The sequence below is a fragment of the Sus scrofa genome, chromosome 5 (genome assembly GCF_054392235.1).
Source record: "Sus scrofa isolate SSC_HxYL_T2T_F1_AM1 chromosome 5, Sscrofa_HxYL_maternal_Yorkshire_Landrace_v2.0, whole genome shotgun sequence".
Classification (NCBI taxonomy): domain Eukaryota; kingdom Metazoa; phylum Chordata; class Mammalia; order Artiodactyla; family Suidae; genus Sus; species Sus scrofa.
Genome location: NC_139387.1, coordinates 22622370 through 22646324, shown reverse-complemented (window position 1 = coordinate 22646324; position 23955 = coordinate 22622370). Strand labels below are relative to the sequence as shown.

At 38.0% G+C, this 23955-nt stretch overlaps 3 protein-coding genes across 5 annotated transcripts in view; 1 reads left to right on the top strand and 2 right to left on the bottom strand.

Annotated features, from left to right (window-relative positions):
• Positions 1-16191, bottom strand: part of LOC146403204 (uncharacterized) — a 732844-nt gene extending 716653 nt beyond the window's left edge. The window contains exon 1 of one of the 3 annotated variants that reach the window (XM_084955867.1): positions 15466-16191. In XM_084955867.1, coding sequence (XP_084811993.1) covers positions 15511-15951 — 441 coding nt within the window. In that variant the 5' untranslated portion in view covers positions 15952-16191 and the 3' untranslated portion in view covers positions 15466-15510. The remainder of the gene's footprint in view (positions 1-15465) is intronic. The other 2 variants (XM_084955863.1, XM_084955866.1) reach the window with 2 other exon arrangements.
• LOC100512836 (olfactory receptor OR9H1-like) lies at positions 332-7485 on the bottom strand. The gene has a single exon (XM_003126221.3). It carries the CDS (start codon positions 7483-7485, stop codon positions 6538-6540), a length of 948 nt encoding a protein of 315 aa, XP_003126269.3. The 3' UTR covers positions 332-6537.
• A 5102-nt stretch (positions 16192-21293) lies between the features above and the next one.
• On the top strand, positions 21294-23734 carry LOC100737467 (olfactory receptor 9K2-like). Its single transcript, XM_005663868.3, has one exon. The coding sequence runs from the start codon at positions 22717-22719 to the stop codon at positions 23665-23667; it is 951 nt and encodes a 316-aa protein (XP_005663925.3). The 5' UTR covers positions 21294-22716; the 3' UTR covers positions 23668-23734.
• Positions 23735-23955: the final 221 nt, after the last annotated feature.

The window sequence follows — 23955 nt, the reverse complement described above, 5'->3', positions numbered from 1 at the left end:
TCCATACAAATTTTTTAAAATTTTTCATTATTGTAAATTTTTTTGATTTTTAAATTATTATTTTTTAATAGTTATTTCCCCAATACAATTTTTTTCTACTGTATAGAATGGTGACCCAGTTACACATACATGTACACATTCAATTTTCACACATTATCATGCTCCATAATAAGTGACTAGACAATAGTTCTCCCATGGCTACACAGCAGGATCTCATTGCTAATCCATTCCAAAGGCAATAAATAGTTTGTATCTACTACCAGGCTCCCCCACTATCCCACTCCCTCCCCGTCCCCCTTGGCAACCACAAGTCTATTACACAAGTCTATGATTTTCTTTTCTGGTTCCATACAAATTTTTAAATTGCTTTTCTTCTACTCTGTGGGAAAAGTGTGGTTGGAATTTTGACAGGGATTCCATTAAATCTACCAATGTCTTTGGATAGTATGGACTCTTTAACAGAATTAATTCTTCCAACTCATGAACACAGGATATCTTTCCATTATTTGTCTTCTTCAATTTCTTTTATCAACATTATTGTTTTTAGTCAATAGATTGTTCACCTTCTTGGTTAAACTAACCAATCTAGAGCCATAACACCTCTATTGAGCTCACACACCTAGCAGAACATATTCCTCTGTCCTAATCATCTCAGGGACAGGAAACTAGGTAGAGCCTTTATAGCACAAAATCCACTAAAATTTTTCAAAATATCCAATCCTAAACTGTTCACCCTGTTCCACCTTACCTTTCTCACAGGGACCCCAACAAAGACTCTGGCCTATTCCTTTTCCTTGTTTTATTAGGTTCTTTGCTTGGTGGCATGTATATCTTATTCTTATCCATATAGCCTTGAATAGGTGTGTGTGCATTTGAAGGAGCATGCACATCTTTCAGTCTTTATGCCTGGGTTTTGGCAGGTAAAGTTCCCTCCCTGTAAGTTTCCTGAGCTAATGGGATTTCCTCCAGAATCTCAGTTATACTGGATTGGAGCCAGTTTAAGGCTGTCATTAGGCCTATAGTGTGATCCCTGAATGTTGTGCATGTTAACAGGAGTTTGGGAAGGCATCAGTCTTGTCTGGTCCTTGGGTAAATGGGTTAGCATCCAGTAGCTTCTTCAGTAGAGTGACACTGGTATGAGGATCCACTTCAGGGTCCATAGGTTGGTCCTTAGTCAGCAGATACCAGATATATGGGCAGAGAGGAGTGTCTCCCACTGGTCCCTTTGACCTACAGGACTATACTATACCTACAGCTATGATGGGCCTGGATCCAAATATAGGACACTTTCAGGATCTCTAGAGGTGCAGACCAAAGTGTCTTCTGCCCAGTCCCTGGGCTAAAAGGACTGTTTATGGATTCCTTCTGGAAAGAGCTGGAGTCCAGTAACAGGGAAATTTCAGAATTTACATCCTGACTGAATTTGGTGGTCTTCCCTTGAGTGCTTTCAGACTGTGGCTGAGAGGGGTCAGAACTGGTCAATGGGCTATGTCAGGACTGAAGTCTATGTACCTATTACCTGACCCATGATCCCTCCAATCCACATCCTTTGGGGTATGGCGCTGGTAACAGGGCAAAGCCAAAAGGAGCTGTATTTCAGTCCTCAGGGCTATGGAGCTCTTCCCAGGACATCAGTGAGTTAGCTACCTGGATGTGGGCCTGCAGTCTAAAAACGGCTCTTCTCCAGGAGTTCCCAGTTGTGGCTCAGTGGGTTACAAACTGGACTAGAATCCGTGAGGATGCAGATTCAATCTCTGGTCTTTCTCAGTGGGTTAAAGATCCAGCATTGCCTGCCATGAGCTCTGGAATGGATTGTAGATGTGACTCGGATCCCACATTGATGTGGCCGTAGTGTAGGCCAGCAGCTGCAGCTCCAATTAGACTGCTAGCCTGGGTATTTCCGTATGCTGCAGGTGCAGGTCCCAAAAGCAAAAATAAACAAACAAACAAACAAATGAATATGGCTCTTCTCCAGACTGGGTTTCACAATCTCCTACCTAGATCCCTAACATCCCACAGAAGCACTTTTGTACCTGGATGGATGCCAAATTACCATTGTTCAGAAGGAACATGAAAGGGAGATGTCTTATTTGGTCATCTTGCTGCTGTCACTCCTCCCTCCCCGTTTGCAATCTTTGAACAATACTTTTCTACCACATGATCTAAATAATTTTACAATTTTCCACATTAAGGTTTTTATATCTTTTGCTAAATTATTCCTAAATCCTCAATAATTTCTGATACACATGTAAATGGCGCAGTCTTTTAAAATACTACTTGTTTATTGCTGTTGTGTGGACATGCAATTGATTGTTTTTTCTTTTTAGGGCCGCATCTGTGGCATATGGAAGTTCCCAGGCTAGGGGTCAAATTGAAGCTGCAACTGATGGCCTATGAACAGCCACAGCAATGTAGGAGCCAAGCTGCAACTGCAAGCTACACCACAGCTCAGAGCAACGCCAGATCCTTAGCTCACTGAATGAGACCAGACATCAAATCCATATCCTTATGGATAATATTCAGGTTACATAATCCACTGAGCCACAATGGGAACTCCCTCAATTGATTTTTTATGTTAATTCAGACACCCTTCTTTCAGATTTTCTTTGTAAATTATCATATGTGAATGACAGTTTAATCTTATATTTAACCCCTTATAATTTACTTATTTAAAAAAATTATTATAGCTGATTTACAATGTTCTGTCAATTTCTGCTGTACAGCAAAGTGATCAGTTATACACATATATACATTCTTTTTCTCACATTATCTTCTATTATGTTCTATCACAAGTATATGGATATAGTTCCCTGTGCTATACAGCAGGATCTCATTGCTTATCCACTTCAAATACAGTAGTTTGCATCTACTAACCCCACACTACCAGTCCATCCCACTTCCTCTCTCTCCCCCCCTTGGCAACCACAAATCTGTTCTCCATGTCCATGAGTTTGTTTCTTTTCTGTAGATATGTTCATTTGTGCCATATTTTAGATTCCACATATAAGTGATATCATATGATATTTGTCCTTCTCTTTCTGACTTACTTCACTTAGTATGAGAGTCTCTAATTCCATCCATGTTGCTGCAAATGTCATTATTTCATTATTTTCTATCGCTGAGTAGTATCCCATTGTGTATATGTACCACATCTTCTTAATCCATTCATTGGTCAGCAGACATTTAGGTTGTTTCCATGTCTTGGCTATTGTAAATAGTGTAGCAATGAACATAGCGGGTGCATGTATTTGTTGAATGTAAGTTTTGTCTGGATATATGTATAGGAATGGGATTGATGGATTGTATGGTAGTTCTATATTTAGTTTTCTGAGGTATCTCCATACAGTTTTCAATAGTGGTTGTGCCAATTTACAACCCCACCAACAGTTCAGGAGGGTTCCCTTTTCTCCACAATCTCTCCAGCATTTGTTAATTATAGACTTGTTAATAATGGCCATCCTGACTAGTGTGAGGTGGTACACCACTGTAGTTTTGATTTGCATTTTCTCTAATAAAAGTGATGTTGAACATTTTTTTCATGTGCCTGTTGGCCATCCATATGTCTTCTTTAGAAAAATGTCTGTTTAGGTCTTCTGCCCATTTTGCAGTTGGGTTGTTTGCTTTTTGCTGTTGAGTTGTATGAGCTGTTTGTATATTTTGGAGATTAAGCCCTTCTCGGTTGCAACCTTTGAAACTATTTTCTCCTGTTCCATACGTTGTCTTTTTTCTTTATTTTATGGTCTTCTTAGCTGCACAAAAGCTTGTAAGTTTGATTAGGTCCCATTGGTTTATTTTTGTTTTTATTTCTATTGCCTTGGGAAACTTACTTAAGAAAAACATTTGTACAGTTGATGTCAGAAAATGTTTTGCCTATACTCTCTTCTAGGACTTTAATGGTGTCTTGCTTATGTTTAAGTCTTTAAGCCACTTTGAGTTTATTTTTGTGCATGGTGTGAAGAGGGTGTTCTTGTCTCACTGATTTACATGCAGCTGTCCACTTTTCCCAGCACCAGTTGTTAAAGAGACTGCCTTTTCCCCATTATACTTTAAATTTCTATTTATTACCGTACTGCATTTGCTAGACTTCTAATAAAATATGAACTTCATCTGGAAATAATGGCCATTTTGCCTTTTTCCTAATTTTAAAGAAAATACTTCTAATATTTTCCCATTTAAAATGTATGTTCATTCAGTTCGTATAAATATAATTTAACAGCTTAATAAAGTTTGGTTATTTTTCTAATTTTACTAAGTTTTTAAAATCATAAAATAGTGCTACAATTTATCAAATATTCTTTCTATATCCTTTGAGACCATACTTTTAAAAATATTTTACTAGTTAATATGTTAAATTTAATTCTGCATTGACTAATATTAAACCATCAATGGCTACCTGACATAAGCACAACTTAGCCATATGATGATCTATATTATATTTAATACATTTAAAATTCAGTTTGTTAATATGTAAGAGAATATACATACTTTCCTTAAATTGTGAAATATTTACAAAAAATGTAATAGCTAATCAAGCAAACATTATGACTAGAGAAATTCCACCATAAAGGTTTTTTGAGTTCAAATCTTCTGAATTTAATAATAAAACTAGAAATCAACAATAAAAACACAGTATTGAAATGGATCTACTATACTAAGAAACCTCACCCAAACAATCCTTCAATGAAAGAGAACATCAAAAATGTAAAGAAAAACTATATTTTAATGAAGGCAAAAACAGTTACATTGAAAACTATGCCAAAGTTTTAAACATAACTCATTGAAGTAAAAACAGAATATAAACCAACCAAACATTCAACTAATGATTTCATAAACAAAAGTTAACAAAACTAGAAAACCTTAGATAAATAAATTAAAACAATTATGTAGACATGCAAATGTATATGCAGATATTGATTAATGAATGCAATGTGTATAATTATTAACTTAACAGTACAGTATTTGAGTTGCAAATTTTGTTTTGTCTTTTTTAGGGCTGCACCTGCGTATGGAGGTTCCCAGGCTAGTGGGTGAATCAGAGCTCTAGCTGCCGGCCTATGCCACAGCTACAGCAACACCAGATCCAAGATACACCACAGCTCATGGCAAGGCCGGATCCTTAACCCACTGAGCAAGGCCAGGAATCAAACCTGCACCCTCATGGATACTAAGCAGATTTGTTTCCACTGAGCCATGATAGGAGCTCCTAGAGTTGTAATTTTGAGTACATCTAAACAAAATAAAACTAGAACAGCAAACCTATGTAACAGCTAGATATCACATTGTAAACTACTTTGAAAATAATGATATGGAACTCAAAATTCTAATGGCATAAAGTCAAATTCTTGGCAAATTTAATTAAGGAAATAATAGAATAAAATTCTAGGAATTATTTTATATGAAAATAAAAGCATAGATAATCACAGATGTCAAAAGGATTATGAGATAGTATTTTATGTCACTCCATGTCAACATTTTTTCAAATCTAGAAGAAAATAAAAATTTTCAATCAATATATAAATTATAAAAATGATAGGGTAGAATTAATAAAAGCAATGAGACCAACAAGTACAAGCAGTACTGGAGAAATTTTTGAACATTTGTTATTAAGACTCCCATTACAAGATAGTTTTACAGCAACCATATCACATTTTTTGTTTTTATTTTTTGCTCCTCAGTGAAATCACTAATGGTTAGATGATTTAAGGATATTATAGATGTAATACTTTGTACTATTCCTTTGTATAATTATTTGGACAAAGTCAATAATTTATATCACTATGGCACTTTTTTTTTTTTTTTTTGTCTTTTTGCCTTTTCCGGAGCTGCTCCCGCGGCATATGATATGGAGGTTCCCAGGCTAGGGGTCGAATCGGAGCTGGAGCCACCGGCCTACACCAGGGCCACAGCAACGCGGGATCCGAGCTGCGTCTGCAACCTACACCACAGTTCACGGCAACGCCGCATCGTTAACCCACTGAGCAAGGCCAGGGACCGAACCCACAACCTCATGGTTCCTAGTCGGATTCGTTAACCACTGCGCCACGACGGGAACTCCTCACCATGGCACTTTCAATTAACATTTGCTAAGACTGGACACTGGCAAACTTGACTATGATTTGAATAAAACAAATTCCATAGAAATTTCAATAGTGTCTCCATCGTTCTCTCTCCCCCAGATATATAGATCGATAAATAGATGTTTGTATATATTTTTATATAGTTTCAGATATTATATTAATACATTCAATGTATGCATTTGTTTAGTGGCACTGTATCCATGAGTTGCTATTTTAAATACATCTAAAAAAAAAGCATGAACAAATCTATGTAACAGATATTATACCATAAAATAATTATGTAAGAATATGAAAAATCTACAGTTTTTAAAAATTCATTTTAAAAGAATCTATTGATGTTAAAAAATAAAATAAATTTTAAATCTCCAAAAATGTAGATGACTTTAGTTGAAACTATTATATATAAATTATTGAATATATTCATTTTGGTCTAGTCTACAGTTTTATAGATTGCTGGAGGTCAATGAGAAGATACTTTTCTCAACACTATCCTTTTCACAGCATTCTTCACCTCCCTATTCCTTAGACTATAAATCAGAGGATTCAACATAGGGATGATAAGAGTATAGAACACAGCTATAATCTTGCTTTTCTCTGGTGAGGAGATGGCCCCAGGTTGAGCATACATGAAGAATACAGTTCCGTAGAATAAACTCACCACAGTAATGTGAGAGGTACAAGTGGAAAAGGTTTTACTCCTGCCATGGGTTGAGGGGATCTTTAGGACGGTGGAGAGGATGCATGCATAGGACACCAGAATGATCACTGTGGTGGTGATGATGATGAGAGCAGAGAGAATAAACAGTACAATCTCATTCATAAAAGTGTCAACACATGAGATCTTGATCAGGGCTGGGACATCACAGAAAAAGTGGTCCAATCTGTTTTCTCCACAGAAATGCAAACTGAAGGTGAACCCTGTTTGTACCATGGAGTTGACGCAGCCACAGATGTAAGAGCCAATCACCAAACGAACACAAGCCTGCTGGGACATACGGACAGGGTAAAGGAAAGGCGAGCAAATGGCTGAAAAGCGATCATATGCCATCACAGCTAGAAGAAAGCCTTCAGTCCCAACAAAGAGAGCAAAGAAAAAGAACTGTGTTGCACAGCCATTGTAAGAAATTCGCTTGTCCTTGGATAAGAAAGTAGCCAGAGTTTTGGGAGCAATGACTGTGGAGTAGCAGAGATCTAAATAGGACAAATTTCTGAGGAAGAAATACATAGGTGTATGAAGTCTGGAGTCTATTTTAATGACAGCTAACATGCTGATATTTCCCACCACAATGACCACATAGATAAGCAAGAAGAGTAAAAATAAGAGAATCTGTATTTTTGGAGATGTTCTGAATCCAAGCAGAATAAACTCAGTCACTTCTGAGTAATTCCTATTCAGCTCACTCTTCATAGCTGAGACCAGTCTGAGAAAATGATTGGATGATCATGGACCTTACAGAAAGCCTTGTCCACTTTTGGTTATTTTTTTTTATTGAAGTCTAATTGCTGTACAATATTATATGAGTAACAAGTGTACAATATAGCAATTCATAACTTTAAAGGTTATACTGCATCTAGAGTTATCTTTAAATACTGGCTCTATTCCCCTTGTTGTACAATATATTTTACACTTAGTAGTTTGTACCTGTTCCTCTCCTTCCCCTGTATTGTCCCTCTCCTCTTCCCTCTCCCCAAAGGAAGCCACTAGTTTGTCCTCTATATCTGTGAGTCTGCTTCTTTTTTGTTATATTCACTAGTTTGTCATATTTTTTTAGAGTCCACATATAAGTGATATACAATGTCTGTTTATCTCTGTCTGACTTGTTTCACTTGGCATTATACGCTGAAAGTCAATCCATGTTGCTGCAAATGAGAGAAAAAAAATGCTAATGGAAATGAGGTTGTCTTAGCAACACACCTGACAAAATAGCTTTACTTTTGGAAGTACCAGTACCCAAATATATCATATATAATTTTCCTAATATATTTAATGTCAATACGATATAGTAAATGTGGACAGGCAAAGGACATCTGGGTTAGTGATGTTATGAGTTATTATATGACATTTTTAGAGCTTTGGAATCAAATGGACTGAGTCCAAAGTTTACCTCTTTCAGGTTAAATGAATCTAAGATCACCTCTTTTTCAATGGTTTGAAGTCCTCTTCCATCAAAGGGAAGTAATATCCAGTTTAGGGGATTGTTGTGAGAATAACACGAAACTGAGTGTGAAAAGCAATACTTGCAGTTACTAGAGCATCCTAAATGCATAATAAATATTAACCAAATAAACCAACAAGCAAACAAGCTCCTAAAAGTTATTTTTGTTGTAGTAATGGTTATCAAGTGAAAACTTAGGTCAATTACTTTTCCCACCCCGAGATGCAGTTAATTTGGCTGTCTTAAAGCATTCTTCTATATATGAAAAAGCTGGGAAACAAGGGATTAGCGTTTCATGAGGTGGAATGAAGCACCAATCTTAAAGAAAGTCTTCTGAAATGACAAATCAATTCTTACCACTACAATAACCCCATACCCTTCAACCTCTACCACCAACTCCATTACTACTTAACTGAGTGCTAGTAGCTCTGCTCCCTTTCTGGCAGCCAAACGTCAGCACATCTTTTATTTTTACAGTCAAATATTAACATCTTAGATACATGATTATTCTTTTTATATGGAAGTAAACTTTTATGGTTGAAGTGCAAGATTAATTTTTCAGAGAAGTGTTTTTTTCTTTGCATACATTGCTAATCAAACAAAAGACATTAACTCGAATACACAGGGAAAACAAAATATGTATTGCACAAGTTCTGTTTTTCGCTTTTTAAATAACTATCAATGCTTAATAGCAAACACTGAAGACGTAGATAAAACATCAATAATTTTAATATATCTGAAAAATTCAATCCAAGTGGAAAGAATTTTTATGCCATAAATATGTGTTATTAATGTCTTTAATTTCTGCAATAACAAAAAAAAAGTCCCATTTGGAACTTAATATCATAGTTGAAGTCATACTTTAAATGGAAATTTTTATAAAATTAAAAGTACAATAAAGTCAGAAAAAATGAAACTGACTTTGCCTCTGTTAATTATTTTTTATGAATTCAAAAGTATCTTATTAGTTACAATTGTAGCATTTTAATTCACATAAATTGAGTTTTAATCCACATCTTGCACTCACTGGGTTAATTTTTCAAATTCCATGAACCTCAGTTTTCATATCAGCAAAACATGTCTTAGAACATCTACCCCAATACAGGATAGTATTGAAAGGATTAAATTAAGTGATGTATATAAATTACATGAAATAGGTAGAGCCTGAGAAATAGAAAGTGCTCATTAAGATATATGACAGACTGAACAGAAAAAGGTTTTGCTAAATTAAGTATGTATCTTCAGAAAAAGTTGTGATTTTTAAAAATCAGGTACCTTACTTGAGATCCAGCAGATCCCAAAAGGAGCTTCACTGAAGAATTTTAATAGCTCATTTTGGGAGTTTCCATTGTGGTGTAGTGGAAATGCATCAAACTAGTATCCATGAGGATGCGGGTTCAATCCCTGGCCCTGATCAAAGGGTTAAGGATCTGGGGATCTGGTGTTGCCATGAGCTGTGGTGTAGGTCTCAGTGTCTGAGGCATAGGCCAGCAGCTGCGGCTGTGTCTGTGGCATAGGCCAGCAGCTGCGGCTCCAATTCAAACCCTAGTCTGGGAATTTCCATATGCAGCAGGTGCTAGCAAAAAACAAACAAACAAACAAACAAAAACCTCAGTTAATTGCAAACATGCTTAACAGTATATATTTATTCAACTATCTGATAACACTAAAAGTAGATCTATTTATTTCTAAGTATCATGTACTTCATTTTTATTTATTAGAGCCAAGAGAATCTTAGACTGAATCTCCAGTTTGACATTAAGAAATATCTTTATATTATGCAAAGACTGAACTGAAAATTCCTCCTACCATAAGCAAGCGCTGCATTTTACCTACCATAAGTTCTACATCCTTTGATCTAGCCATATCACTATTCTTAAAAACAAAAAAGTAAATTAGAATTATATATATATACATATATAAATGTGGGATATTTTTGAAAACTAAAAAGAGCTCTGGAGGTCAATTAGGTCAGTGTTTACCAAACTTCCCCATATCTCAGAATCAGCTTGGGAGATTTTGTTTTGCTTTGCTGTTAATACTGATTCCTGGATCACACCTCATTCTTAATTAGTCTCAATACTGAAAATTGTCTATTAGGAGATGAGTGCAGGGAGCATTCATTTATGTATTTTATTTAAGATTCTTAACTGACTCTAATGAAGTTAGTCCCTACATAGAAGTTTGAGGACCAGTGAATTTGGTCTTATTGCTTCTGGGCAGAATAGCAATATTCTCACTCAATCAAAGCCATTTATTAACTATAAAGATTCTTCTGAAAGTATATTTTTCATCTTTGTTGCATTGTCTTACAAATAGCACTTTCAGAAATGTCTGTCTTTATTCAACACAAACAAGTAATAAATCTAATTCATTCTTATTTTTCTGATGCCAATGGACAATGGATACTAAAACGAGATCACTAAATGCTGCTTATATAAACCAGGCTCATTCTCAATTCCCAGGCATGCTTTTAGTTTCTTTACGTTTTCACTTCAAATGTACAGTTTCATCTTGGGTACTAAAAGACCTTTTAAAGAATGGCATAAAACTAGAGAGGTGTGTTTTTTTGTTTGTTTGTTTTTTGCTGTTTCTCGGGGCCGCATCTGCAGCATATTGAAGTTCTCAGACTAGGGGTCGAAACGGAGCTGCGGCTGCTGGCCTATGCCACAGCCAAATCCTTAACCCATTGAGCAAGACCAGGGACTGAACCCATATGCTTATGGATACTAGTCGGGTTCATAACCCTCTGAGCCACAACAGGAACTCCCAAAAGTGGAGAGTATATTTTTTATATATAATATTCGAAGAAACTTCTGAGATTATAATATATTTTACATATATAATATTTGAAGAAACGAGATTTTACAAAAACTTTTAAAAATTTTGTTTAAAAATTTTGTACATTTATATAATGGAGAGGTTTTATAATTTATATCAAACTAAAAAATTTTCTAATCTAAAATTGTTAGGAATAAGTTAAACATAGTAAGTCAAGAATAACTGGTCAATGAAAACAAAAAACATATGTGACCTTTTTTTAACCCTTCTTATTTGCAAGGTATCTACTACTATACTTCACTCAATCAACTAATAATAATACTTCATACATTATTAGCATTATATGTATTTACTTTATAAATCTGTTGTGCATACTAAACTTTTTGTAAAATACCTTATGATAGCTACCAACTAATTTAAAATTCTATAACAAATCCTATTATTGTTTACAGTCACTTGAGTATTTTTGTATAATATATCTTTATTGTCTCAAACTGTTTTCATTTTGAGTTTTTACTTAAATCTATTAATCTTTTTTTTTTTTGGCCACACTCATAGCATGCATAAGTTCCTGGGCCAGGGATTGTACCCATGCCACAGCAGTGCCCTGAGCCATAGCAGTGACAACACGGGATCCTTAGCCACTAGGCCACCAGGGAACTCCATTAAATCTACTAAGCTTCAAATATTTACATATCGACTCTACTAACATTTATAATCTCTCCCCACTACAGAGTGTCAAACATATTTTTTTTCTTATTTTCACAATCTCTATTATTTTATTTGTTTTTCCAGTCCCCTATGTTCCTCATTTGCAGCCTGGAGATAACAATACTACCTTCTCATAAAGTTGCTATGTCGATTAAGTATGTTAACATATGTAAAACACAGTACTCTATATGTAAGCCAACATTTTTACTATATCACACATATACTTCGTGTGTGTGTGTGTGTGTGTGAGAGAGAGAGAGAAAGAACAAAAGGAGGGGAGGAAAAACAGGACTGACTGACAATGCCAGAGACAACTTCATCTCCGAGACAGGAAGGTGTTGGGAGCTTTGACATTTCTAGTTACTTCCAACCAACATCCCCTGGTCAGGTCTATATGATGGGGATGGAAACCATGTTAACTAGGATATAACTGGAATTCTGAACCATTGTTCTGGAAGTTCCATTCTATTACAGTATCTACAGTCTTTGCCTTAGAGTTAGAGTGGACAACAGCCACCAGATGGCAGCAAACTGCAGCTAGTGTTTACTTTTGGAACCAGAACAGGAATCCTAAGCAGTTCTGCACATCCTTGCCTGGATCAGACCATTCTACTTATTTTTTTACTATGTTTCCTCATGTTTTACAAAATTTTTTTCTTACTAATTTTACATTGTCTAAATAAATGAAATTTTTTAGTCAAAATGAGACTCTAAGCCCTTGGAAAGCCTCTGAAAATAGGATATAGTCTGCTAAGGAGACATTCAGTTGTTATTGTAGGAAACAAAAATAATTACGACATATTTAAAATGCAAAAGAAAATATGATACAGCACAGAGAAATACAGGATTCTAATAAGTGTGACTTGATTTTTAAGAATTAAAATAATAAACTTTTTCTACATATGGGCATATAAAGTATATAATTTAAAATCTATAAAATTGCAATGACCTCTATTTCTATTATGTTAAATGATACAATAATATTTTCTGGAAAAATTCTGTTGCATTCCAGATCATTTGTTTACACAGAAGAACAACTGACAGATGCGTGTAAGTTTACAAGGCTGAAAGAACAATACTATTTCTAAAAGTAAAAGATGAGTTTTAATAATTTGTTGAATCTAAAGTTGAAAGGTAAAAATGTGATACATTTGCTAATTATAGACACAAGAGAGGTAATATAGGTTTATACTCCTCAAAAATAGCAGAAGTATTATTTTCTTTAAAACAACATAAAAAATAGAACATACATAAAATAAGAAAATATAAAAAAATTATAAAACTGAAGTAAAATACATTATAATGATGAATGTGAGCAATTCTTCATTTTAAGAGAATTACATTTTTGATGAGGAAAAGGAAATCTGATTTATAAATAGATAGAAAAGCTGAAATCCAAAGTATAATATATATGTGGATGATATACCATATTGTGAGTAAATACAATAGGCTTTACTTCTGTTGAGTTTTCTAACTATATTTGTCGGTTGAAGAAAAATTATAATACTGTCTTCTGTAGTCCTAAATAGATATTATATAGATCAGCTATATTTGGAAATTACATTTTAAATGGGAGAGGGTAAACACATAAAGGGAGAATAAATTCCTATATATAAACACAAGTGATACATATAATTTAGGCTTACATTTCTTTTTTCTTTTCTTTTTTTCTTTTTGTCTTTTTTCATCTTTCCTAGGGCCATATCCACGCGGCATAGGGAGGTTCCCAGGCCTGGGGTCTAATCGGAGCTGTAGCCGCCAGCCTACGCCAGAGCCACAGCAACGTGGGATCCGAGCCACGTCTGTGGTCTGTGACCTACACCACAGCTCACGGCAACGCCAGATACTTAACCCACTGAGCGAGGCCAGGGATCGAACACTCAACCTCATGGTTCCTAGTCGCATTCGTTAACCAGAGACACGATGGGAACTCCTCTTCTTATATTTAGATTCAAAGCACCAAATTAGTATTGGAATTCAATCTTTAATTATCTAGTCCAAGTCCTCCATTCTAAATAACTCCTAGGCTTACATTTCTCAAAGATGAAAGTGAGTGGGTAATTTTTACTTTATAGAAAAATATCAAAAAAAAACATAGAAAGAACGAGGATATTAAAATGGCAAAAGTAAAGTACAATAATGTATCTAAACAAGTATTGTAAATGAGATCATTTCAGAATATGGTGAGTACCGTATACGGCGGGGGTAGAAGCTTAAGCCTTTAAAAGCCACAGCTATAAAATGCTATATTAAAAAAGTTTAAAATCAAAGTTTTAACAAGATACACCAGATACAATCATTTCAATGAGCACTTGGCTCACCATGTGTCTCCCCTTCAATCTACAACCAGTAAAACATCCATCATTCAACAAATGTGCCTCTACTCAACACAACGGGACAGCAGAGAACTCCACACATCTGCATATTCAAAAGTGGGGTAGACTGGAGTACACTGAGGAGGCAGAACCAGGGCATGACAGGAGTTGGTGCTCGTGATCCCTAGCTGTCCCAGAGAACCAAGTAACAGGGAAGGTGACACACTTCACTCAGACCTCCAGGCTGCAATAGCATCTGCAGCCACAGAAATCAGGCAGCAGTAGAGCCTGCAACCCTATTTCTTTGGCCACCAAGGCACCCATGACTCTGGCCCCCTGCCCACAGCAGCAGAACCTGTGAACTTGACAACTCCAGACGCAGCAGAGGGGTCCATGACCACAGTTCCCCCTGCACTTCTGCCCTCCCCTTGTGGCGGTAGAGCCTGTGTCCCTGGAGACCCCAAAGGCAGCAGCCCAGTGCCCCAGGTGGTAATGTCAGCCACAGCAGCAGCAACACCAGCAGCAGCAAGACACCAGTGACCCTGGAGGCACAAGCAGCCACCAGGAGGGCACCAGGCCACACCTCTGGCAGAGGGGGTGGAGGGTGGAAAATGCCGATTCTTTAATAACCAGAGGCATTTCAGGTAAGAGAAACTGAAAACTGGTGCCACAGTACCACTTAATGAAAACAATCAAGAAGACCTCTAATTACTAACTTGTTAAATCAATATAATCAAGTTTTTTAAAAAGCAGCTTTATCTACCGAAGGAAGGTCACTACTTCAAATGCACCAGCAGAGAAACAACTCATTGAACACCATGAAAAACCACAGTAACACAGTATCATGAAAATAAAATGACAATTCTCCAGACTTAAAGTCACTTCATTTGTTACATAAACAAATTTCTGGTTTCAACAGAAACTTTAAAAAAAAAAAAAAAAGAAATGTAACTACAACCATCTAAAAGTTTTGCAAATAAACATATATAAGGCAGTCCATGAATGCATATGATTCTTACACCCCTGTAAATGAAACCCTCTACCAAAAACGAAATCAAGTAATTCCCGACTAAACAAAAGTATGCGAACAAGCAAATACTAGTTTAATGAGGAGTAAGTCTGCAACGTGGATTGCATTTCCTCATTGTTTACACCATGACTTAAATTTGCTAAGATGAGCAAATAGAAAAAAAAAAAAAAGCAGCCTCTTTTTCTTTAGTTTTTCTGTACTTTTTAAAAATTGATTAAACCAACAAATATACCCGTGATGGGTCCTGAGAGAAATTCTCTCTTGGGGTGTAAAACCAAAGCACTGGCCATTCCCTTTGCAAGAGACATAAATGTCTCCTGACCAGTCATTAAGGAGTTTTGTATCGCAACAGAAAAAGAAAACTGAAAGAAGAAATTATTAAATAGTAAACTCACCAGACCTTTAAGAAAACTGGAACGGCTCCTCCTCAGGCACCTGGCTCAGCTCCTGTGACACCGCCGAGGAATCCGCAGCGCCAACGGCCTGGAAGACGGGCCTCCTGTCCGAGCCCCGCGGCCTGGCGTGCGACGTGAACCAGGGGCTCCAGGACGCCAACCCTGAGCTGCCTGAAATCTGCGGCTTCCTGGACGACCACCGGCAGGAGGGGGGTCAAGCTGGCGTGCGGGGGGCAGCGCTTCCTCGGGCGCCACCACGCCAGCGCCGCGTGGCACGAGGTGGCCCCTCTCCGCGGAAGCAGCGTGAGCTCCAGGCGCGCCGAGAGACCCAGCTCCGCGAGAACCCAGAGCTCCCGGAGCTGTTGCTGCTGGACTAGGAGCGCGCAGAGGCGGCTCCCGCAGCTCTATCGACGGCCAGGCATGCTGGAGCCGGCCTCTGGCGGGCGGCGGGGCGGAGGCCAGAACCCGAGACTTGGGCAGCAGCATGTCCAGCGCAGTCAGCAGCGACAGGCCTCACCACCACCATCACGTCAGGCCCCGCTGCTGTCTTCCTGGGCCTCACAAGGCCTCAGACGACAAGGCCGTCGCGACGCGTCAGTCCCTGGCACCACGGACGCATCTCCAAAGGCCTGCAAGGTAAGGACGGCCCCGGCGGGGCAGCGCGGGTCTCAGGCCCACAGGCCCTCGCTCTGCGAGTGGCCGCCATTGCGGACCCCTCCGCCAGCTGGCATCCAGACTCCGGGCCTGGAGATGCCCAGCCCACCCGCAGTGAGGCTTTGGGAGGTGATTTTCTGGTTCAGTGATGCAGGCCTGTCCTATCCCCGTTCCGAAAACGCAGTGGGCGCGGGACCCGCCAGACTCCGAAAAAGTTTCTCTCCTGCGGCGTCATGAATATGAGAGTCTGACCCTTCAGGGCTGGCTGGAGGCGCCGCATCCCAGCCTGGAAATCCTTTCGAGTAGGAGGATTTTCATGGGGGGCGGGGGGGGGGGAGAATGAAAGGCCCATTTCGCGACAGTGAAATTTCCCCTCTTACTTGGAGCAACAGGCAGCCCCAAACCTGAGCAGTGTTCGCGCGTGCGCTGGGAGTGGACTTCCACCTGGGCTTCTCCCTGCTGCCTGCCTGCCCGCTGGGAAGGGGCTGAAGGAGCCAGGCCAGAGGACCCGGGGCTAGGAGCCTTCCTGGTTTGCTATTAGTCCAGCACTTCCCAGGGTCCAGGGACTTTTCTCAGCTGAGGCTCTGAGACTTCCCAAAGGCATGTATGCTTGGAATGGATCCTAGCTGTTCATCTTACGCGTGCCTCAGTTTCCGTATCTGTAGAATGGAAACGATGGTCCCTACCGCCTGCATTTGAGGTGGAGATAAAGACCTCTGAAGGGATTTGTAAACTGTTGGTCACCTTAGCGGAAGTGCCACAGTTGGTGGTGGCCAGGATGTGGGTAGGAGAATCTTTGGCCTCGAGAAAGCTCAGCTACTTTCTTCCACGCCTTTGTGACAGCTGGGCCTAGGGCAGAAGGCTCTGTAGGAACAGGGCAGCCAGGGCCCCTTCCCAGCCCTCTGATCAGTGGCTCCTCCCTGCTGCTGTCTCCTCCCCTGCTTCCTTGTCCTTTTACATGGGGGGGGGGGGTGGAGGGGGGCAGTGGGGAGGATTGGCTCCTATTTCTGGTGCAGTTGCTGCTGCCTGAACTATTTGCCTGAAGGTAGAGATTAAAAATCCCTTTTTGGTTCTCTTTAAAAGCTTTCCTAGTTCAGAGAAAATGCATATAGGTCTTAAAGCACTGTTCTGTCCCAGAGTGACAGCTGGAGGGTGGAGTGGGGACTGGACATGCTGTCTTTGATTAAGTGGCCAAGTGGTCTCTGCAGGAATCTTGAGTTGGGGGCTGGGGTCGGAACTGGACCAGGGAAGTGGAATGCTAGCCTAACTTTTTCCTTTCCCTTCTCACTCTCTGAGTTCAGGGCAGGACTAGGATGAGAAGAATATTTTGTTACTGATTAGCAATCTAAGGCTACAATTTGGATTTCTCTTTATAATTCTGTATACAGGCCACCTGGCTGCTGTGGTGGGTGTTCAGTCCCTGGCCCAGGAACTTCCACATGGTATGGGTGCAGCCAAATATAATAGTAATTAATAATAGTAATAACAAGCACCACAGTGCTCCCTTTATCCATGCAAGGTCAAGGGAGGTCAGGATCTGCACACAGTCAGCCTCAACAATTGTCAGAATCCTTGTCATGAGTATTCCAAGTCTCCTCATGAAAGAAGGCAGGGATCCATTGGGGATGTTGCCAAGGAAACCTTGGTGTCCTCTGTGAAACTCAGTTTGCTGTTTTGACAGCTCTTTTGAAACCAAAAAGCCAGCTTGTTTGAAACCAAGCCAGTGTCTGGCTGCACCTGCCCGTGGGCCAGGCAGCAGTACTCCTGTAGATCTCTCTTGAGGCACCCTAAAGACCCTCAGTGGCTGTGGTGGGAGGTGGCAATTCATCACTGGGGCTGGGCTGGGGCCTGGGCCTGGTGGGCCTGTGAATGTGGAAGCAAATAGGTCTTTCTCCTGGTTGTTTTTTAGATAGAGATCTGTGTTGGGCTGACTAAAGTATGGACTGGGGTGCTCTTTGCTCTAATTTAGTGGGGCAGACTTAGGCAGGAGAACTGCAAACACCAGAAAGTCAGGTTTGTTACTTTGATGCGATTTTCAAACAAAAATATTTTCATCAATAGTCCCTCTCCCCTCCCCCATCTTGTGTGCCCCACCTTCGTTCTCCCTTCCCCTCATGACCCATTCACTTTCATCCCAGTCTTCCATCACATGGGCGTGTGGCCCACTCCCCTTTAGCGACCCTGTAGAAACCAGGGCTTCCAGCAGCCTTTGTATGGGCCCGGTTGACCTTTTAAAGTTTGGATTAAAAATTTGAGCTTCTGGAAATTAAAATAAAATAATAAAATTCAGCCCCCAACTCCTTCACTCTGAGTACATCAGGCTCTGCTTCCATCACTGTCCCCTGCTCAAGGGTCATAGTGCTAACAATATATTTCCTTTCTCTAAGGAGTTATAGTCATTCACTGCTCATTGTCCAGTAATTGAAAACAGTTCATTCATATATTTTCTCCAGAATTGATTTTTTTGTCATAAGCAAATCTTGTAGTAGTTATTCCTTTATAGGTAGATGTGGAAACATATTAAATTCGTTTTTTAAGTGTTAAGTGATCTTTGCATTTGTACTATAAACATACACTTTGGTGAGATTTTATTATTCTTTATGTGTATTCTATTTGTCAGTATTCTGTTTAGACCTTTTGAATTAAAGCTTCTGGGAGATATTTATCTATTTTTTCTTTTCTTTTCTATGTGAAACTTTTTCCAGACTCATAAATATAGTGAAGAAGTATTTCCTTTATGGCCATTCCTGAAAGAGTTTATGTAAGAATGGGCTTATAAGCACTAGTGAAACTATTTAGGCAAGGGCCGTTCTTCATGGGAAGATTATTAATAAAAATTTAATTTCTTTAATAGATTTTTAAAATATTTAATTTGTTTATATTTTTTATTGAAGTACAGTTGATTTACAATGTGTTAGCTTCTGGTGTACAGCAAAATGATTCAGTTTTTTATATATATATACACACATATTATATATACACACACATACTTATATATTCTTTTTCATATTCTTTTCCGTTATAGGATATTGAATATAGTTTCCTGTGCTACAGAGTAGGACTTTGTTGTTTACCTATTTTATATATAGTAATTTGTATCTTCTAATTAATAGAAATATTAAAATTTATATTTATCAGTGTTCTCTTGTGGCACAGTCGGTTAAGGATCTGGTGTTATCACTGCAGTAGTTCAGGTCACTGCTGTGGTGCAGGTTCAATCCCTGGCCCAGAAACTTCCACATGGCACACGCACGGCCAAAAAAAATTATATTTATCATTTATAGATTATTATGTTTATTTAAAATGCCTTTATTTTAAATATCATCAATTTCAGATAAAAATATTTACAATACTCTTTTTTAATAACAGGAGGATTTGTCATAATAGCCCCTTTTTACTTCTGTCGCTCGCAATTCATTGTTGCTGTATTACCTCTAATTTGGCTATTGTTTTATCATCCTACTAATCTTTCAAAAACCCAATAGTAATCCCTTTAAACATCCTATACTGTCTATACATTTCCATTTAACTAATTTTTATCTATATTATTTACCTTTTTTTACTTTTTTTGACAGCCTGTTTTTTCTTTCATGTTATTAAGATAGACAATCTATTTATGTTCCTGCCTTTCTCCTTTATAATACTTATAGGGCTTTATGTATCCTGCAAGTGTTTATTTTTCTGCACCACAGAAGTTTATATATATCATAACTTATTACAGTTTAGTTCAAACTAAATCAAAATGTGGTTTGATTTAATTTTTTCCATGGACTTCTAAGCGGTGTTTATTTTTAATGTCCATGCTTTCTAGTTATCTGTTATTAAGCTGACTATGTCAAAGAACATACACTTAGGAGTTTCCATTGTGGCGCAGCAGAAACGAATCCAACTAGTATCCATGTGGACGAGGGTTCGATCCCTGGCAGAGGGCTGGGAATCCCACATTGCTGTAGCTATGGCATAGGCCAGCAGCTGTAGCTCCATTTTGATCCCTAGCTTGGGAACTTCCATATGCCGCAAGTGTGGCCCTAAAAAGCAAAACAAAAACAAAAACACAAACCTTACCTTTAATGATTTCAGTCTTTGAATTTGTTAGGGTTTATCCCATTTACTGTGAATGTCAGTGTTTCTTACGCATTCATAAGCAGTAGAATGTTGTTATTGCTAATGCTACTGTGGGAAGTTTAGGAATGAGAAAAAATATATTGGATTCTGGTAGATTTTACAGATTAGATACCAAGCTCTTTTCCATGTGCTTTCTAGTTGGTGATATTAAAAGATTAAAATGTCTCCTCCTACTAAGTTTCTTGACACAGATTTTACTACACCAGTTACATCCATACAGACTCAGAATTTGGAAGGGCACAGTGCGTTTGGGATCAATGAGGATTCTATTCCTTTTGACTTTTCTACCAGTTAGGAAGCTGTGGAAACCTGGGGACTTTTCTCTGAAGCCTTGTTGAGCCTCCAACTTTCTAAAGAAGCTTTTTTGAGGGATGAGAAAGTAGTGGCATATTTTTGCTTCTATATATCTAATCCTTGGATCACAGTTAACAGTACTATATTTTTAAGTTGTACCTACAATAGTAGCCTCCCTTGTGAATTAGGGCTATGTTGTTCTAAGAGTCATTACAAGAGTTTCAGCTAGAATTTCCTCCAGACTTTCCAAATTTCATAGGCTTCATTTCAACCTAATTAATATTTTCCTGTTTAACATTCCTAAACTTTCTTTTCCTATACTGACCAAACTCTTAATAATACTGTATTATAATAAAGAGAAGCTCTGACCCCATATCATTTTTCAACCTTTAGATCAAAACAATTCCAGATAAATTCTAAAAATAATTTTTAATTAAAAAGGGATTTTCTAAAAATATGATTATAATTAACTTATGGAAATGTTTAGGAAAAATTACGTCCTTATAATATTAGGCTTATTAAATAGATTATAATGTCTCTGGTTTTAATCTAGCCTTTCAGTCACACATTAGCTATTAAGGAATTTTAAATATAAGTACTACTCTACTTTACTAGAGATTTTTAAAATAATTTTATTTAATATAATCATTTATTCCATTATATTATCTAACCTATTTAAATATAGGAAAACATAAAATTAGCAGAACATTATCTAACTTTGAGTTTGTGATTTAGAGGGAATTTGTATACCATGAAATATATCTGCATCAAGAAATACAGGGAAACCATAATCTGAAGGAGTGATTTTTGCCTTTTAGAATCATAGCAAAAGTAATTTACTACCTAATTTTAAGTAATTATTTATTTAAAACTTCTCAAATAGTGCAAACTTTTCAGTGTTTCTCTATGCCTATCAATTTGCCTGCTTGTGGCCATTACAACAAAGTTTTTCTTTGTCAGTGTCCTCATAGACAGCAGCCCTAGAGCCTGTACTTGTGTCTCTATAATTGACTTTATGATTGCTCCTCTCCCAGTAGAATCCATCACAGAGGATGAGCAAAACCTCAGTGCTGATATATCCTGAAGCAGGTTTCACAGGCCTAAAAATAACTAAGGCCATCATACCTACCACTGTTGATGCTCTCGCTCATGACCATGGACTCTGGATGACACAAGGTTGATAGCCTTAAATATTCATGGCTACCCTATTATTCCTAATTTATGATGTATAAAGCATACTAGAACTCAAGAAAGGACCTTTCCTTTGCATATTTTTCTTAAGCTTGCCTGCCCTGCCTGAAGAGTGAGATCCTTTGAACTGATGCAGCCTTGGTAGAGTCATTCATTGCTGTGTAAGGATTGGAATGGCCACCACCTTCTCCCTCTGCTTCAAAAAGAGGGCTAAATGATTGTGGTATTTTTAATTAAAAAATTACTAATGGCAATTAAATATTAATCATGAGTCAATAAAAATGCATTTATTTGAGGGAACAGCTTTGATCTGAGAAAATGAAGATATGTTTGGAAACAGCTTTAGATAATTTTGTTTTCTCTAGGCTTAGTGATTTTTTGATGTTTATACATTTAACATACCAATAACTTACCTATTTTATTCTATTTTCAAAGATGGATACAGTAATAATGGAAATAATAAATTGAGGTTGTAATGAGGAAAAAATATTTTAAATATATTTATTAGTGTTGTATACTAATTCAAATATTGACTTGTCTATCATAATGGCAACAAACACTGTCATTGATATTATATGTACTACTGTTTTAGAGAAAATGTAATGTTCCTAATTTATTTTGTGAGTAATACTAATTTAGATAAACATAATGTTAATGTAAATATACTAAGAACAGAAATTCAGAATGTTAGTAAAATTACACAAGAAAATAGGCTACTTTCTTACTGAATTCCTTGCAAAGGTATGATTTAAATAAAATAACCAAAGAATTGCTTTCACTGCTCAATAGAATAAATGTTTCAGAAGCCTAGTGAATGCTAATCCAAATTCCTGCATCTTCTTGACTTTAAAATTGTTTTATATGCAGTATCTCATTAAGCTGTAAATAATTGATTTCTACAGTTTAGAGAGGATTTATGGCACTAGACTCACAGCCACAGTTTCATTGATTTTGCCTTGTGCCTCTCAGCAGGTTTCTGCCATTGGCATGGGGGACAGGGGAACAAGCAACCACTCAGGAGTGACTGACTTCATTCTTGTAGGCTTCAGGGTCCGCCCAGAGTTCCACACTCTCCTCTTCCTGCTCTTTCTGCTGGTCTACACCATGGTCCTTCTGGGGAATGTTGGCATGATGGCCGTTATTATGACTGACCCCCAGCTGAAGACACCAATGTATTTCTTCCTAGGCAACCTCTCCTTCGTTGATCTCTTCTATTCGTCTGTTATTGCACCCAAGGCTATGATCAACTTCTGGTCTCAGAGCAAGACCATCTCCTTTGCAGGCTGTGTGACCCAGCTCTTTCTCTTTGCCCTCTTCATTGTGACTGAGGGCTTTCTCCTGGCAGTCATGGCTTATGACCGCTTCATTGCCATCTGCAACCCACTGCTCTACTCTGTCCACATGTCAACACGTCTCTGCACTCAGTTGGTGGCAGGTTCCTACTTTTGTGGCTGCATCAGCTCCATTCTTCAGACCAGCATGACATTTACTTTATCCTTTTGTGCGTCTCGGGCCATTGACCACTTTTACTGTGATTACCGTCCCCTTCAGAGGATTTCTTGTTCTGATCTCTATGTTCATAGGATGGTTTCTTTTTTCTTGTGCATCATTATCATTTTTCCTACCATAATTGTCATTGTTGTGTCCTATGTGTATATTGTGTCCACGGTTCTGAAAATCCGCTCCGCTGAAGGGCGTAAGAAAGTCTTCTCCACTTGCAGCTCTCACCTAGGAGTCGTGAGTGTACTGTATGGTGCCATCATTTTTATGTATTTCATCCCTGATGGATATCCTGAGCTGAGTAAAGTGGCCTCCTTGTGTTACACCCTGGTCACTCCCATGTTGAACCCTTTGATTTACTCTCTAAGAAACAAAGATGTCAAAGAGGCTCTGGGAAAGATCTTAGGGGGAAAATATTTTTATTTCACTTTATTTTAGTAGTAATAGAACTGAAAGACCTTGGCATTATAACAATTTGGGAAGCACTGACTCAAAAAAAAAAAAAAAAAAACCAATGATCTTAGAAATATTTATTCTTAAGGGAGTTTATTTATTTGAACTCCATGTTCTCACAGCCAAAGAATTCCTTTTGGATATATTTCGTCTGGCTGTTGATTTTGGAGTGAAATGACTTTCTCTGTGCTTCATCTTCATTTGGGGCAAAGGTAAGGATTGCCATGTAATTGGTTTAGAGGAAAACTGTATTCACACTTTGCTCCTGACTCT

Bases quoted from the DNA above. Each gene is read 5' to 3' on its own strand.
- LOC100512836 (XM_003126221.3), bottom strand. From the start codon at position 7,485: ATGAAGAGTGAGCTGAATAGGAATTACTCAGAAGTGACTGAGTTTATT.
- LOC100737467 (XM_005663868.3), top strand. From the start codon at position 22,717: ATGGGGGACAGGGGAACAAGCAACCACTCAGGAGTGACTGACTTCATT.